Consider the following 12,839-nt stretch of genomic DNA (forward strand, 5'->3'; position numbering starts at 1 on the left):
ACGGACCGAAAAAAATCGTCGTAGGACTTTGCCTGACGCAGTTTCCACAACAGAACCCATATCGTCGGGTTAGGCCCATAGGCGACGAAAAATACCCCTTAGCGGACGATTTTGAGATGTTGTCTATCAGAACTTTTCTTGTAGTGTGACCTGCTGGTCCATCGAAATCCACACGCCGTTGGCAGGATTGGGGACGATGATTTTCTTCTTTTCCTCATCTTCAACCGCCATTGTTTTTGCGGGCGCACGGTCGGAGCCATCGAGCAGCCCCATGACCTGCGCTCCTTGCAACGCGGGCAGAACTTGCGCCTTCCACAAGAGATGATTCTATCATGTGGTTTTGTCGGATGGAGGAGCTCCAAGAGCCGCCGCCAGGGCCATGGAGGAGCACATGACATATAACCGGTCTCAGTCGCGCGTCCTAAAGGGAATTTTCGCCCGGCGCGAACCAATATGGTGTCCGCAGCCCCCAGTCCATCCCCGCTCTACAGGGGACGCTGTGGGCGCGCTGGACATAGCGTGGAAATGAGTCACGCGTGCAGGCCCGATGCGTCATTGACACGAAAGTTTAAACTCATCGCCTACCTCTGATCAAGCAGCGTTAATGGCCTCGCGGCTTTCCCAGGCGGCATAGTGAAGCGTCTTGTCACGCATGGCCACGTGGATATCCGCGCCGGTGTTATTACGGCCAAACCTCCCGCTACCGATGCACCTGCCGCTGTTGTATAAAAAGGAGCCCCCTCCTTCCTTCTCGTCCCTTCCATATATCATTCGCGCCGATCTCTCGACCGTGCCCCATAACCAGCCCCAGATCTCGCCGATGTCGTCATCCTAGAAGAATGTCCTCGCCACGAATGGCTTCGGGCGTGGCAACCTCACCGTGGTTGAGGTGTGGGCGTTGTACCATGCGCGGTACCCTATCCCGCCAGACATGCCCCTGCCAAGCAGCGACGGATGGAAGATGTCGGGCAATAGGACCAGCGTCCCGCCGGCACCGGCACCGGACCCGCAGAGGTGGAGGGACTAGATCAGGGCCCACCGACTATGCCTCACTACCAAGGAGCACGCTGATCCCACCTAGGCCCCCCACCGGCAATGATGTCGGCATGCGCAACACCGATGGCCTCATCGAGAGGTCGAACATCTAGAGCAGGGAGGTGCACATCCACTTCTGGAGAGTTCCCGACCGCACCCTTCCCTCCGTCATCGACGACCTTCACAACGGCACCGCCAGGCTAGCAATGCCAGAGTCGTCGCTGCCATCGCCTACGCCTCCCGCGCTGGCGGCCGAGGAGGATGGCGAGTTCGCCCTCTTCCCATTCTTCTTCGTCGGGACCGGCGCGGTTAGTGTCGTCCTCCCACCGCGCCTCCCCCTACACCTTGTCGAAGCACGAGGTGAAGGAGGAGTACGCGACGTCCCCCCCCCCCCCAAATCGCAGGCGCGGTAGTAGGTGCGGAATCACATTTCGCGAACCAGCGTGGTAGCAGTAGAGACACGCGGGTTCCGGTGGCAGGACCCTCCTCGTATCGAAGCCGGAGGTGCAGGAGGAGGACGATGACGACGAGGCCGCGAAGGCTGCGAATGTGGCGGAGTACCTTCGTCGACAGCACCTCATCACCAGTAGCGATAACCCTGAGGACTGCCCGGGGTACAACGCGGTGTAGATGGTGTCGTTGAACGACATAAACGCTTGGAGGGGCGACATCGATAATGGGATCGCCATGTCCATCCGTGACCCTGGCCTGGCGCTCGTCGATCTCACCCACGATGGCAACGAAGCTGGACCAGCGGCGCGGTCAAGGACGAGCGCGTCGACGAGAACGCCAGCGACACCGTGAAGGACGAGCCCGACAAGGACGCTGACCCTCGCGGCAAGCAGGACCTCATCAACGACAACATGTACAATTTTCACCAGCACTACGATCCCTCTCTAGACGCTGCAAGAACTACTAGTTTAGTTTTAGGTTTAAATTTCATCGAATTTCGTTCAAATTCATGTTATATATAATAAATTTGAATCAATTCGACTGTTTTTGGTTAATTTAAAAAATCTTTTTTTTTTGGAGACGCAACTAATTAAGAACACATGCCCCAAATGCAGCACCATGCAACATCGTCCCCTAAACACTAAATCTAGCGTACTTTGGGGGCTATTTTAAGAGGGGCTTTTTTTGAGAGACCCTACTGGAGATACTCTTATTATGGATCGGAGAGTACCTTTTTACATATCATGGATGGTGGTGTTTAGTTTAACATAATCATGTTCACGTTCTTTTTTTTCGCGGGCACGCGAAAAGCGTGCCAGATCTTTATAGAAGAGACCAACGGGGGATGCAAACATAATCACGTTCACGTTCTGAAAACAGCCGCCGCCAGAATACAAAAAACTTTGATTTATGTTAAAAAAAAATTGATCTGATTGCCGGAAGCACATGATAATCATCAAAATTTTGTTTGAACTTTTCAGACAAGCAGTCGTGTGCTGTGCAGCAAGCACGCCCATTTCGAGTGAATGGCGCGGCTTTGCACTTGCACCTACGACGACTTGGAAGACGACGACCGACCTCGACTCGGTTGTACGTATGTGTAGTTGATCTGTGGAAATTTCCGGGAATTCTCTTGTCCCATGTTGCTTGACTCCATCTGTGGAAATTCCGTGCTGGCCGACTCAACAGCGAGCTCTTCGGACAAGACAAGGCGAGAGTTGTTTTCACCGGAACCTGGGCATCCGGTACACCTTAGAAGTACGTAGAACCAGTCACCGGCCGTAGACCTGTGCTCGCGACTCGCGCAAGCAACGATGGGAACACTTGTGGCCTCGTACGTACGTGGCGTGGAATGCTACTTTTTTTTCTTTTCTTTTTCACGCAAGAGAAACATTATATCTCTGCAGATGTATTTATCGGACAGAGGATATACTGCGAGCTAAATAGAGCAAAACCATTCGTGTTCTGCGGCTGTTCTGCTAGGTAGCGCTTGGCTTGCAGTGCAGTACGTGCGCAATGGCGAACGACGTTGCCGACGCCGAGCACCGCGTAGAGGTGCCGGCGGATACTACCGCCGGCAAGGCCGCAGCCGCCGCGCTGCCGGAGAAGTGGCTGAACCGCTTCGTTCGCGTGGTCGCGACGATGGAGAGGTTTGGCAACGCGCTAGGCACGCTGGCCTTCACCTGGGCGACCGTCGTCCTGCTCGGCGGCTACCCCACGGTGCTCCGTCCCAATCATGATTTCCTGTTTGCGGCGATCATAATCTTCCTGGAAGCCCTGAGGTACGTATATGCAACTACATAACGCACGACATGTTCATTTTCGATTACTTTCTTTAGGGCCACGAAAAAGTAAAACAAAAGGCGGGGCTCATGCTTCGAACTAGCATAATACCGGCCCGTTCATGGCTACCGTTCCTTTTTTTTTTGAGAAACACATTACAAAAGCAGACACTCATATACACGTGTATACACTCACTCCCATGAACGTACACACATACACCCTATTTTTATTAGTACATTCGAAAGACTGAGCCGACGGATCAGATCTTGAAATTGACAAAGTCACCACAGACGTCTCGCTGTTGACGGAAACATTGCCTATACATAATGATTTCGGTCAAAGGCCATACCGTTTTAGCTATTCCCAACCTTTGGGTTCCTCCAGAAAAAATCAAAATGAAAAAATTGCCTCGCCCTCTCTATCAGATACATTCAGCCTTCCTTCAATTGTGGGATCCATACTTTGAGTTGGAAACGTCAATTCCACTGGTGTTGCCATGTGATAGGCAGCATCATCCAACGGCATAAGTGCGGAACATTGTTTCTCATGTCAGCACGACGAAGACCATGACCTGCAGCGTATCCGATCAGTGCGAAGAGGACGATGACCGGAGCAGTGCGGCTGTCAACGTGGGCGTGTGGCCTGAGATGGACGTGAGTGTGGTGGAGTTTCAAGGAGCTGCCGAGGGACCTCGCCTGGTGCTTGCGTTGCCTTTCAATCAGACTGCAATTTGCGACAAGCATGCCTAAATGCTGCTTGGTTTAGGAATACCTGGGACCATAATTTAGGCAGTTGCATTTCTGTATTGTATACACGGAAAGGAAAAGCAGATACTCCCTTTATTTCATAATTCTTGTTGGTGTTTATCATGACTTTATTTTAAACTAGCATGGTGGCCCTCGCAAATGCGAGGGCATCATCTATAGTAAAAATTGTAAAAAAATATTTTAAATTATTTTAAAGTTTTTTCTTTCTATTCGTCTCCTTCACTGCGAAAATAGATAAATTGGTACCTGCTAACTTTATCTCTATTTTGTAAATTAATATATTAGTACGTTGCAAGGAAATAACAAAAAAAAATTGAAATATCTCTAACGGAAATCGGATGGTAGTGGTTCATGTTTTCTTAATAATATTTTTATAACACAAAAAGCTGGAGTGCGACACCGACAAAGTAAGCTGCAATCTCTATATAGGTATATGCAATCCATTCTTCTTATTGGTATCATTGTTGCAAATAAAAACTTGGTATATATGAGCTGAGTATTGGCTCGCATGTACAATATGATATATCTATTATGTATAAATAAAAAATATTGAACAAACCGATTAATTATCACCACACACTCTTACATGCGTATTCCACATGTTTTCTTTCACATAAGACCTCAATGTTACTCGAAGTGATGTGTTTTTTCCACTTCGTGCATTTATGTTCCCAAAATTTTGTGCTCATGCCCATCTTACACAAGTTGCCCCCCCCCCCCCCCCACACTTATCCAAGTAAGAAACATAGTAATATGCATATTCAATTATTGGTCAGTAAATTCTATAAAAAAATTGGTTGCATTACTTGATATGGAGTTTTTATGAAAACATAATCATTTTTTCCTCTCATTTTCTAATTCCGAATTACACAGAGAAAATAACGATTTTTTTTTGTAAATGTTATATACTATGGATTTATATGATAGGATTGTACCATTCATCTAGTTAACAAAAGTTTATGTACCGAATATATTTTTTAGCCTATATGTACTACAATGATCTTAATAATATGATAATATTAATATACATATGTGTTAAGATGATATATCGGGAAAATTTAATTTGGCTCTTGAACTTCAGGAGATTGGTTTAGAAAAACTAAAAACTAAAAATTATTTTCTTTAAGCGAAAAAATCTGAATATAAAAATACCGGCACATACATTTCTAGTATGTAAAACCATATTTCCATTAAAAATATATTCATATGTGGTATGTAAAAAAATACAAGTATTATTAAAAAGTGGAATTGTTTTATACCTTTTTAAGGCCATGGTTTTCGGATTTTTGTGAAGCCAAAATTCGACGTGAAAAATCTCCGCAGACATGTAGAAATTATATGCATCTACGTTTAGAAAGAATTAAACATGAAAATATAATTTTTGATTTTTAAATCCTGAGTTCACTGGAGCTCGTGTGCGGTAAAAACTCTGCACTTGTCCTTATGTTCCTCACGGTCATGTGCAAATGTGTGAGCCATGATCATAGGATATGCATGTGATCTAGTATAGCTTAAATATATTACCGTTAATCAATTTACACAAAACTCACTCTCGATGCTTTGGAAAAATATTTAAAATATTGAATAGACCAACACTCTCATGAATTTTATGATGCTCGGCCAATCGTCATAGTAGGGACTCTCCTTCTTTCAACTCAGGTTAATAGTAGCAACTTTTTTGGGGGAAGAGTAGTACTTCCTCCATGATTAAGTAAGTGTTTTAGTTTTATCTAGATACATATGTTTCTAGTTTTATTTAATTAGAGATGCATCCATATTTATAAAAAAATAAGATACTTATTTTAGAACGAATGAACGTACTTGTTTCATGGTACGTAAAGCATCCATTTGGTCGTTAAACCATGAAATATGATTTCGATGGAGTGGCTTTTCGTACGAAAAAGCAGCGACCAGCAAAATGGAAACACAAAAAAAAAAAGATTCGAGACAACCATCTCGTGCAAATAGGTAGAGTCCAGATTGTATACGTCAATTAGACCAGCTTTAATTATTTTATTATTTTCATGCATGTATCCTGGTTTATGGTGATCACTCCGTGACGACGTCCCTTTGTTTCTATATGTCGGTGATGGAATTCTAGCTATGCAGGCTATAGGTAGCTTTGTATTTTTTTTCCTTTTAAATTGCAACCGTGCTGTTTTATTGCTTCACATATGGATACTTGGGTATATGCTGTTGGTTCGTGTCTAGATGGATTTCGTGAATCTGATTTTTCTTGGTGTTCAATTTTTCTGTGTGATCCTTAAAATAAAAGGACTTTCGATATGTGATATCCTTGACCTGTTAGTACCAATCATGGTTTTACGTAACCTTTGTTATCTTTAAATCTCCACCGTAAATTTTAGATCTAACAACCACAATAATTAAAATGATGTGGATTAACTTTGTGTCTCTATTTTAAACCTCTATACTTTACGTAACCTTTGTTATCTTTAAATCTTCACCGTAAATTTTAGATCTAACAACCACACTAATTAGAATGATGTGGATTAACGTGGTGTCTCTATTTTAAACATCCGTATTTGCTTTTAGTATATAATAGATTTTAACTTGTACCACGACACAAATGATAGAATAGAGAGAGTAAGTGATAGACAAAAAAATCAGGTCCAAGTGCAAAAAGGATTTGGGCGGATTTGTGCGCCTTGCTAAACCAATTGGTAAAACTTGACAGATTCAGGTAGCACCGCCTTTGTCACGTTATGCATTTAGATTCTCTATATTTGATCGGGTGCATACTAGGATGGCAGCAGTTTTCACCAAAATTTGGGCATAAAATACTAAGTATGTGCCTAACATTTAGGCCCATCAGACATAATAATAATGAGTTATGTTTTGTGGCACATTGGTATTTCGAACATTTTGGCCAGGCCAGACCTGGCCCTTATTTTTCATCTCCAGGCTTTCTCTGGCTGGCCCAAGACCTGGCCCAACCCGAGGTATGCCCAAGTATATTGGAGTTTAATAATGAAGCGAATCCGAAACTAATCGATTGTGGAATGGCAAAGTGAGTGGAAAAGTGATTGATCTATCGATCCATCTACATGCACAATCTAGTCTATTACGCCTGGATGGCATTCGGCCTTTCTCTAAAGATTACCATATGCCACGTAGAAATCAATCAACCAGTCAATATTTAGCTTGCACTATTGAGTCATCAATCACAGTGGTAGAATAGGCTACGTGAGTCGTAGATATAGGCTATATTATTTGTGTGGAACTAGATATCCACGCATAGATACACACTAATAGAGAACCAACCTGAGCTTGGGTGGTTAGGTGGGTGGTTATACCCATAGCCCGTGGAATATTCATTCAGTGCGAGACGATGTTTTCGTCGACAGCGCGGCGCCTGTGGTGACTTCGCCAATTTCAAGATCCAATCCATCAGCTCAGTCTTTCGGATGTGATCATAGGGGTTGGGTGTGCGTGTTTGCGTTCATATGGGTGAGTGTATGTGCGTGTATATGAGCTTCTGCGTTTGTACCGTGTTTCTAAAAAAAAGATACACACTAATAACAAATCTTGATAGATGTGTATCTAGATAAAACCGAGTAAATTATTTAGGTACGAAGGGAATTATAAAGATATAATTATTCTATCAAGGAGACTTCACTGCCGCATTAATTCCTTTCGGCTATAGGGTCGTAAGTATATGATCCTATAGAGACGAAGCAACCATCGACTATATTCATTTAAGAAATCTTTTCACAGTTCGACAATTTAAAATAAATTTTCTCTTAAACCTTTAATTGGATTGACGGTCCGTATTCACCGCCGGGATCATTTCAACGAGAACTTTAAAACCAGATCTAATATATTTTGGTGGAATTTTTTCTTAGCCACTTACCATGTTATTATACTGTAGCTACCACATTACTAGTTTGCAGTTGCCACCCAAATAATACAGAACCATCCCATAGTTTTTACATGTCTTTTGGCCATATCAATGATTGACATGTCCGAAAAATGAGTATTTGATCCAATCTAAACATGTAAAAGATGGCATTACCGTTATGCAAGGCGTACATTAGTAAGCATCAAAGTTCATAAAACATGATAACCATTTAATCGTAATCTGGTAAGTAACTTGATGCTAGTTGGTGACTAAGTAACTATAATCTAGCGACTAGGATCAACTTTTTAATCAAAATATATTAACATGAGATATAGTTTGGAAAATCTCGCGATAAAGCTAACCGTGAAAATGGATCTAAATTTTGAATTACGGTTTAAGATATAAAATATTCTAAAGTTTAAACCAAGAATTCACATGTTTGCATACATGACTTAATTACCATATTTTGGCCGTTCCCACAAATGTTAAATGAGGAGCCAACTAGTTCACCAAAGATTCTGAACTATTAGATAATGCCTCGCAATATATAAATTCCAACACACCCCTCACATCAAGGCTGAACATATAGTAAGACTATTGCAATGTATGGGAAGACCTTAGACATGATATCAATATACCGGAAGAACGTAGAAGTGGGATGAAAAAGATGCAACTATATTATTTAAGAGTGTGTTGGCTAACTCTTGAACTTGAGGCCAGTGCCATGTTAAAAAGTTCGAACTCTTAGAGAAATGCCGGTAACATAAATTACCATCAACCGAATCTAGGGAACACAGCCTTATCAACATTGTCCATAAAGATAGGACCAACCATCTGCTTCACGCACCAGGTACATTCACGCCTTTTATCTTCTCTAGTTCCATTGTTTGCTAGACGCTATCTGAAGGTGTGACATTAGATTTATATGCTCTTTAAGCCGACATGGTTCTAGGTGGCTGATCGAAAGAGCCATGGATGTGGCGGATGATGAAGGTGGCTACCAAGATGTTCTTTGGTGCAGACGGCGCCAACCTGGTCAAAAATTTGCATGCGCACGAGGATGGGTGTTAGCATCACAGACCAAACTGCACACACTCATGTCACATTTAGGCATTTGGCACATCCGGGCTAGCCCACAAGCGGAGAGCCCTTTCAATCGCAAAAGACAGACCTAACGGGAGGAGGGCCACTCTCCCTTATAAAAAATTTGTAGCTCTCTCCCACAACATAGGTGGGACTAAATTCACTCACAACGTCTAGTATATACACTAAAATTCGTGGTACTCACTCTAGGCCTAAATACTTATCGCATGTTATTGAATTTAGGCACATTTTAACACATATTTTTCCTAAATCATCAACGAGTATTTATGTTCAGAGAAAATACTATGGAATATGTTCTGTAAGTATAAAAATTTGCTCAAACTTTATCAACACGATATCTAGTTTTAAAGATCTCCACGTGAGGAGTACAATCATGAAAATGGTTCTTAATTTAGACAAGAGGTTCTAAAGATATTTTTTTTCGATCTTTCGGTGTTGAAAAATAAAATGAAAAATGGTAAATCCACCACTTCCATGTACCTCTCACCCTTGTTGCTATCCCATTTTTCTCATCGTTGCGAGACTGGAGAGCGAGAGACACCCCGCGGACCGCTGGGAGTGTAATTTTGTCGATTAAGTTTGTCTTGGTTCCATTTAGATGCATGCATGCTAGTTGTCTTTCCTTTATGGATGGATTGCACGTCATCCTTATAGTTTAACCATATCATGGATTATGTATTTCAGGATGTTTAGCCGCAACAACAGGCGAGATTACCAATTATTCTTTCGTACGAGAGGTGCTATTAGGTCCCTTGGATCGAACGGGTTGATCGTGTTCGCATGCTTTTCTAACGTAATCGTGTGGATGAGGATACAAGACAGTAATACATCATTTGTGTTGTTTGGATTACTTTGGATTGGCCTATTTCTATCTCCGTATGCAAGACTACTCATATGCAGTCCGCTACGTGATGCCATGTCATTATGGAGTCCAATGGTTGCAATTCTATTGCTTTGCCCTCATATACTCTATACCATCGATGAGGACTTCAACGTTCACAAGCTCAGTTTCAAAAACTCCATTGCCAAGAGGGCCCTATACATGGTACTATTTGTTGTTGTGCTCCTACTAACCATGAGCAGGTTGCAGTTCCCAAGTATTGTCAAAATAGTAGATCAGTTTTTTGGAAGCAAAATTGTATTTTGGCGTCAAGTTATTCTAAACATGAGCATGTTTGCTACAATTGGGATGTTAGTGTCCACTTTTGATGGCTCCGCCAAGTTCGGTATTTTGATCATCGACGTAATGGTTCTGATGATAGTGTCATTAGGCAACTTTCAGATTCCAGCAGCAGTGTTGCGCATCACGCTGGCAGCGTTGGGAATCCATAAAGCTAGAGACCGGTACAGTGATCATGCTCATAAGGGTGACCTTGGGGAAAACACAAACCTCATGTCATCTCTCTACATCTTCTATGCAATGGTGGTTGGCCAAGGAATACTGTATATTATTGCTAGTATCCTTGAGATCTTTTCATTCAACCTGCGGAGATCCCTCGTTCGCAATGCTGGATTTAGAGGTACCCTAGGAGTGGAATGTGTCAATTTGTACTATGAAGATGCCTTCGAAAAATGCCTGAACGGGACTGTGCTTGCTCCAGAGAAGACCAGCCTCATCAGATTTGCAATGGATTCATTGGAGTCAGACTCGTCCAAGAAGCAGCTCTATGGGCTAAAGATGCTGCACAACTTTCTCAAAAAGGAGCAATTGAAGACTAAAGCCATATCAGAACTCACCACTTGCATGAAGACAATGACCTGCTTGATCAACATGTTGGGTTGGATAAGTGAAGGGCATAAAGATATTAGATCATTTGCAGCAAAAGTCACAGCCGAGATCGCTGATAGCCTCAGTATTGTCCATGTCCCTGGCGAGATGCAGCTTATAGCCTCACTTCTGGAGACCAATGTAAGGAAAATAAAGGATCCTCTTCTAGACATTGGTAGCCCTAAGCAACTACAAGATAACCCGATTCAGCAAATTAGCAGGAGTGAACTGACCTCCCCGATGCTTAAATGGTTGAAGCAGATGGCAGTGTATTGTTTGATTCCGAGGAAGGATCCTACTAGCATGGTTGAACAAAAACCACGTATACTCAGATGCTGGAAGCGGTCCTTTCTGGAAGAAGAGCCATCCACGGATACAGATATCCTCCCTGTAGTGGGAATGTTAATTCTTGACAAGCTTGCTAGATTTGATCTTGAGAGTTGTACACAAATATATGGAGCAACTGGCCTCATCTCAAAGATCATAGAGTTCACTACCAAAAGAACTAATGTTGCAAATATTAATGAGACACATCAATCACTACTGAAAAGTTCATCACTGAAGCTGCTGAGAAGCCTTTCTGGTACTAAAGGGAAATTAGGTGTTGCTTTGCGTCAGAAGATTTTAGAACATCCCTTCATTTTGAGCAATTTAGCAGAGATCTTGGATGACAGTGGGAGCAGTCAGGAACTTAGGGAGCTCACAGCAGAACTCCTTAGAAACCTTGCCATGGACGGGAATAGAGAGGAGATAAGTCACATCCGAGTGATCATTAGCAGGTTGATGCATGCATTTCTCAGCCAAAGTGCACCTTCAAGTACAGATCCAGATCAGTTGCTAAGAATGATAGCCGGGCAAGCTTTGGCAGTTCTGGCAATTGAGAGTGCCAACAACTGTTTGGCCATGTTAGCGGAACCAGGGTATGCATTCATCAAGGAACTCACAGTCATGATCCAAGGTGATAGGTACAGGTACATAGCGTCAAGCCTGTTGCGGAGCATGTGTTTGCATACTCAAGCAAAGTTTGGCAACTCGGACCTGAAGGAAGTCTCCTACATTTTGCGAGAGGTAAGCCCTGCAAATTTAAGCTACTAGTGCAATATTAGAGGCGGATATTGTAGCTTAATATATACTGATGTTCTTGCAACGTTTTTGTTCTTGATTACATCATGGATTACCAGTTTACCGCTGCTGTAGCCTGTAGCGCGATCCGCCCGCAGATAAACAAATATATCCCAGCACCACTGTTCGTAGATTACCAATTATTAGAAAAAGCTTCATTCTTTTTCTAAAGTTTAATCATGTCTTACATAGCTTAGCTGTTTCCACTATAGGTGATGGAAGGAATAATGGATGTAGAAGGGTCAGAACTGGAGATCCTTGTTGGCCTTAGTTCACAAATATGTAAGGTCATTCCTGAAGACTTTGCGCGGGAATTACAGCATGGCCAGATTAAGGAAAGATTTACGGAGAGGCTTGTTAATGCACTGAACTCAAATATGATACCTGCTGCTCACTGTCCTGGGATCAGGAGGGCGATAATTGAGCATGCCATATCCATGGTAGAGTGCAGTCCCAGCTGCATTAGCTGTTTCAACAAATATTGGATGATGGAAGCACTGCTAATGGTAGAGCATACACCTACGTGGGTTGAAAATTTCAGGTTCTTTGCGGGTGATGCAGGACTCATGAAGTACAGTATACCTCTACCCGCGCTTGTGGCCAGAGCAAAAAAACTGATGAGCCATGAGTAGCTACGATTCATCAGCTATTCGATATGAACATGTATCTGTATTCTGTAATCATATTGTACTCCCTCCGTTCTATAAAGGTTGTATATGATTTATCAAAATTTAAATATATCTAGACACCAAACTGTAGCTAGGTACAACTAAATTTTAACAAATCTCGAATAAGTTTCATGAAACGAAAGGAGTATTTAGTTACCTATGCACTCAATTTACTCACCATAGTATACAGTGAGAACCCATGAAGTATATACTAGAACTGCCCCCTAGGAGAAAGACTCCCCCCTCCCGTGTCGCACCCCATGTGACACACCGCTCCTCCC

The 12,839-nt window shown here is 42.9% G+C and overlaps 2 protein-coding genes across 2 annotated transcripts; both read left to right on the forward strand.

Annotated features, from left to right (window-relative positions):
* Positions 1-2,955: 2,955 nt before the first annotated feature.
* LOC124672874 lies at positions 2,956-4,019 on the forward strand. The gene is made up of 2 exons (XM_047209034.1): positions 2,956-3,269; positions 3,824-4,019. The coding sequence occupies exons 1-2, from the start codon at positions 3,004-3,006 to the stop codon at positions 4,017-4,019; spliced, it is 462 nt and encodes a 153-aa protein (XP_047064990.1). The 5' UTR covers positions 2,956-3,003.
* A 6,066-nt stretch (positions 4,020-10,085) lies between these two features.
* LOC124674519 lies at positions 10,086-12,620 on the forward strand. Its single transcript, XM_047210564.1, has 2 exons — positions 10,086-11,836; positions 12,103-12,620. The coding sequence occupies exons 1-2, from the start codon at positions 10,166-10,168 to the stop codon at positions 12,520-12,522; spliced, it is 2,091 nt and encodes a 696-aa protein (XP_047066520.1). The 5' UTR covers positions 10,086-10,165; the 3' UTR covers positions 12,523-12,620.
* Positions 12,621-12,839: the final 219 nt, after the last annotated feature.

Source organism: Lolium rigidum, chromosome 7 (genome assembly GCF_022539505.1).
Source record: "Lolium rigidum isolate FL_2022 chromosome 7, APGP_CSIRO_Lrig_0.1, whole genome shotgun sequence".
Taxonomy (NCBI): domain Eukaryota; kingdom Viridiplantae; phylum Streptophyta; class Magnoliopsida; order Poales; family Poaceae; genus Lolium; species Lolium rigidum.

Coding starts and splice junctions, on each gene's coding strand:
- LOC124672874 (XM_047209034.1), top strand. CDS start 3,004: ATGGCGAACGACGTTGCCGACGCCGAGCACCGCGTAGAGGTGCCGGCG. Junction 3,270..3,823: donor ATCTTCCTGGAAGCCCTGAG/GTACGTATATGC, acceptor TTCTCATGTCAG/CACGACGAAGACCATGACCT.
- LOC124674519 (XM_047210564.1), top strand. CDS start 10,166: ATGAGCATGTTTGCTACAATTGGGATGTTAGTGTCCACTTTTGATGGC. Junction 11,837..12,102: donor TCTCCTACATTTTGCGAGAG/GTAAGCCCTGCA, acceptor TTTCCACTATAG/GTGATGGAAGGAATAATGGA.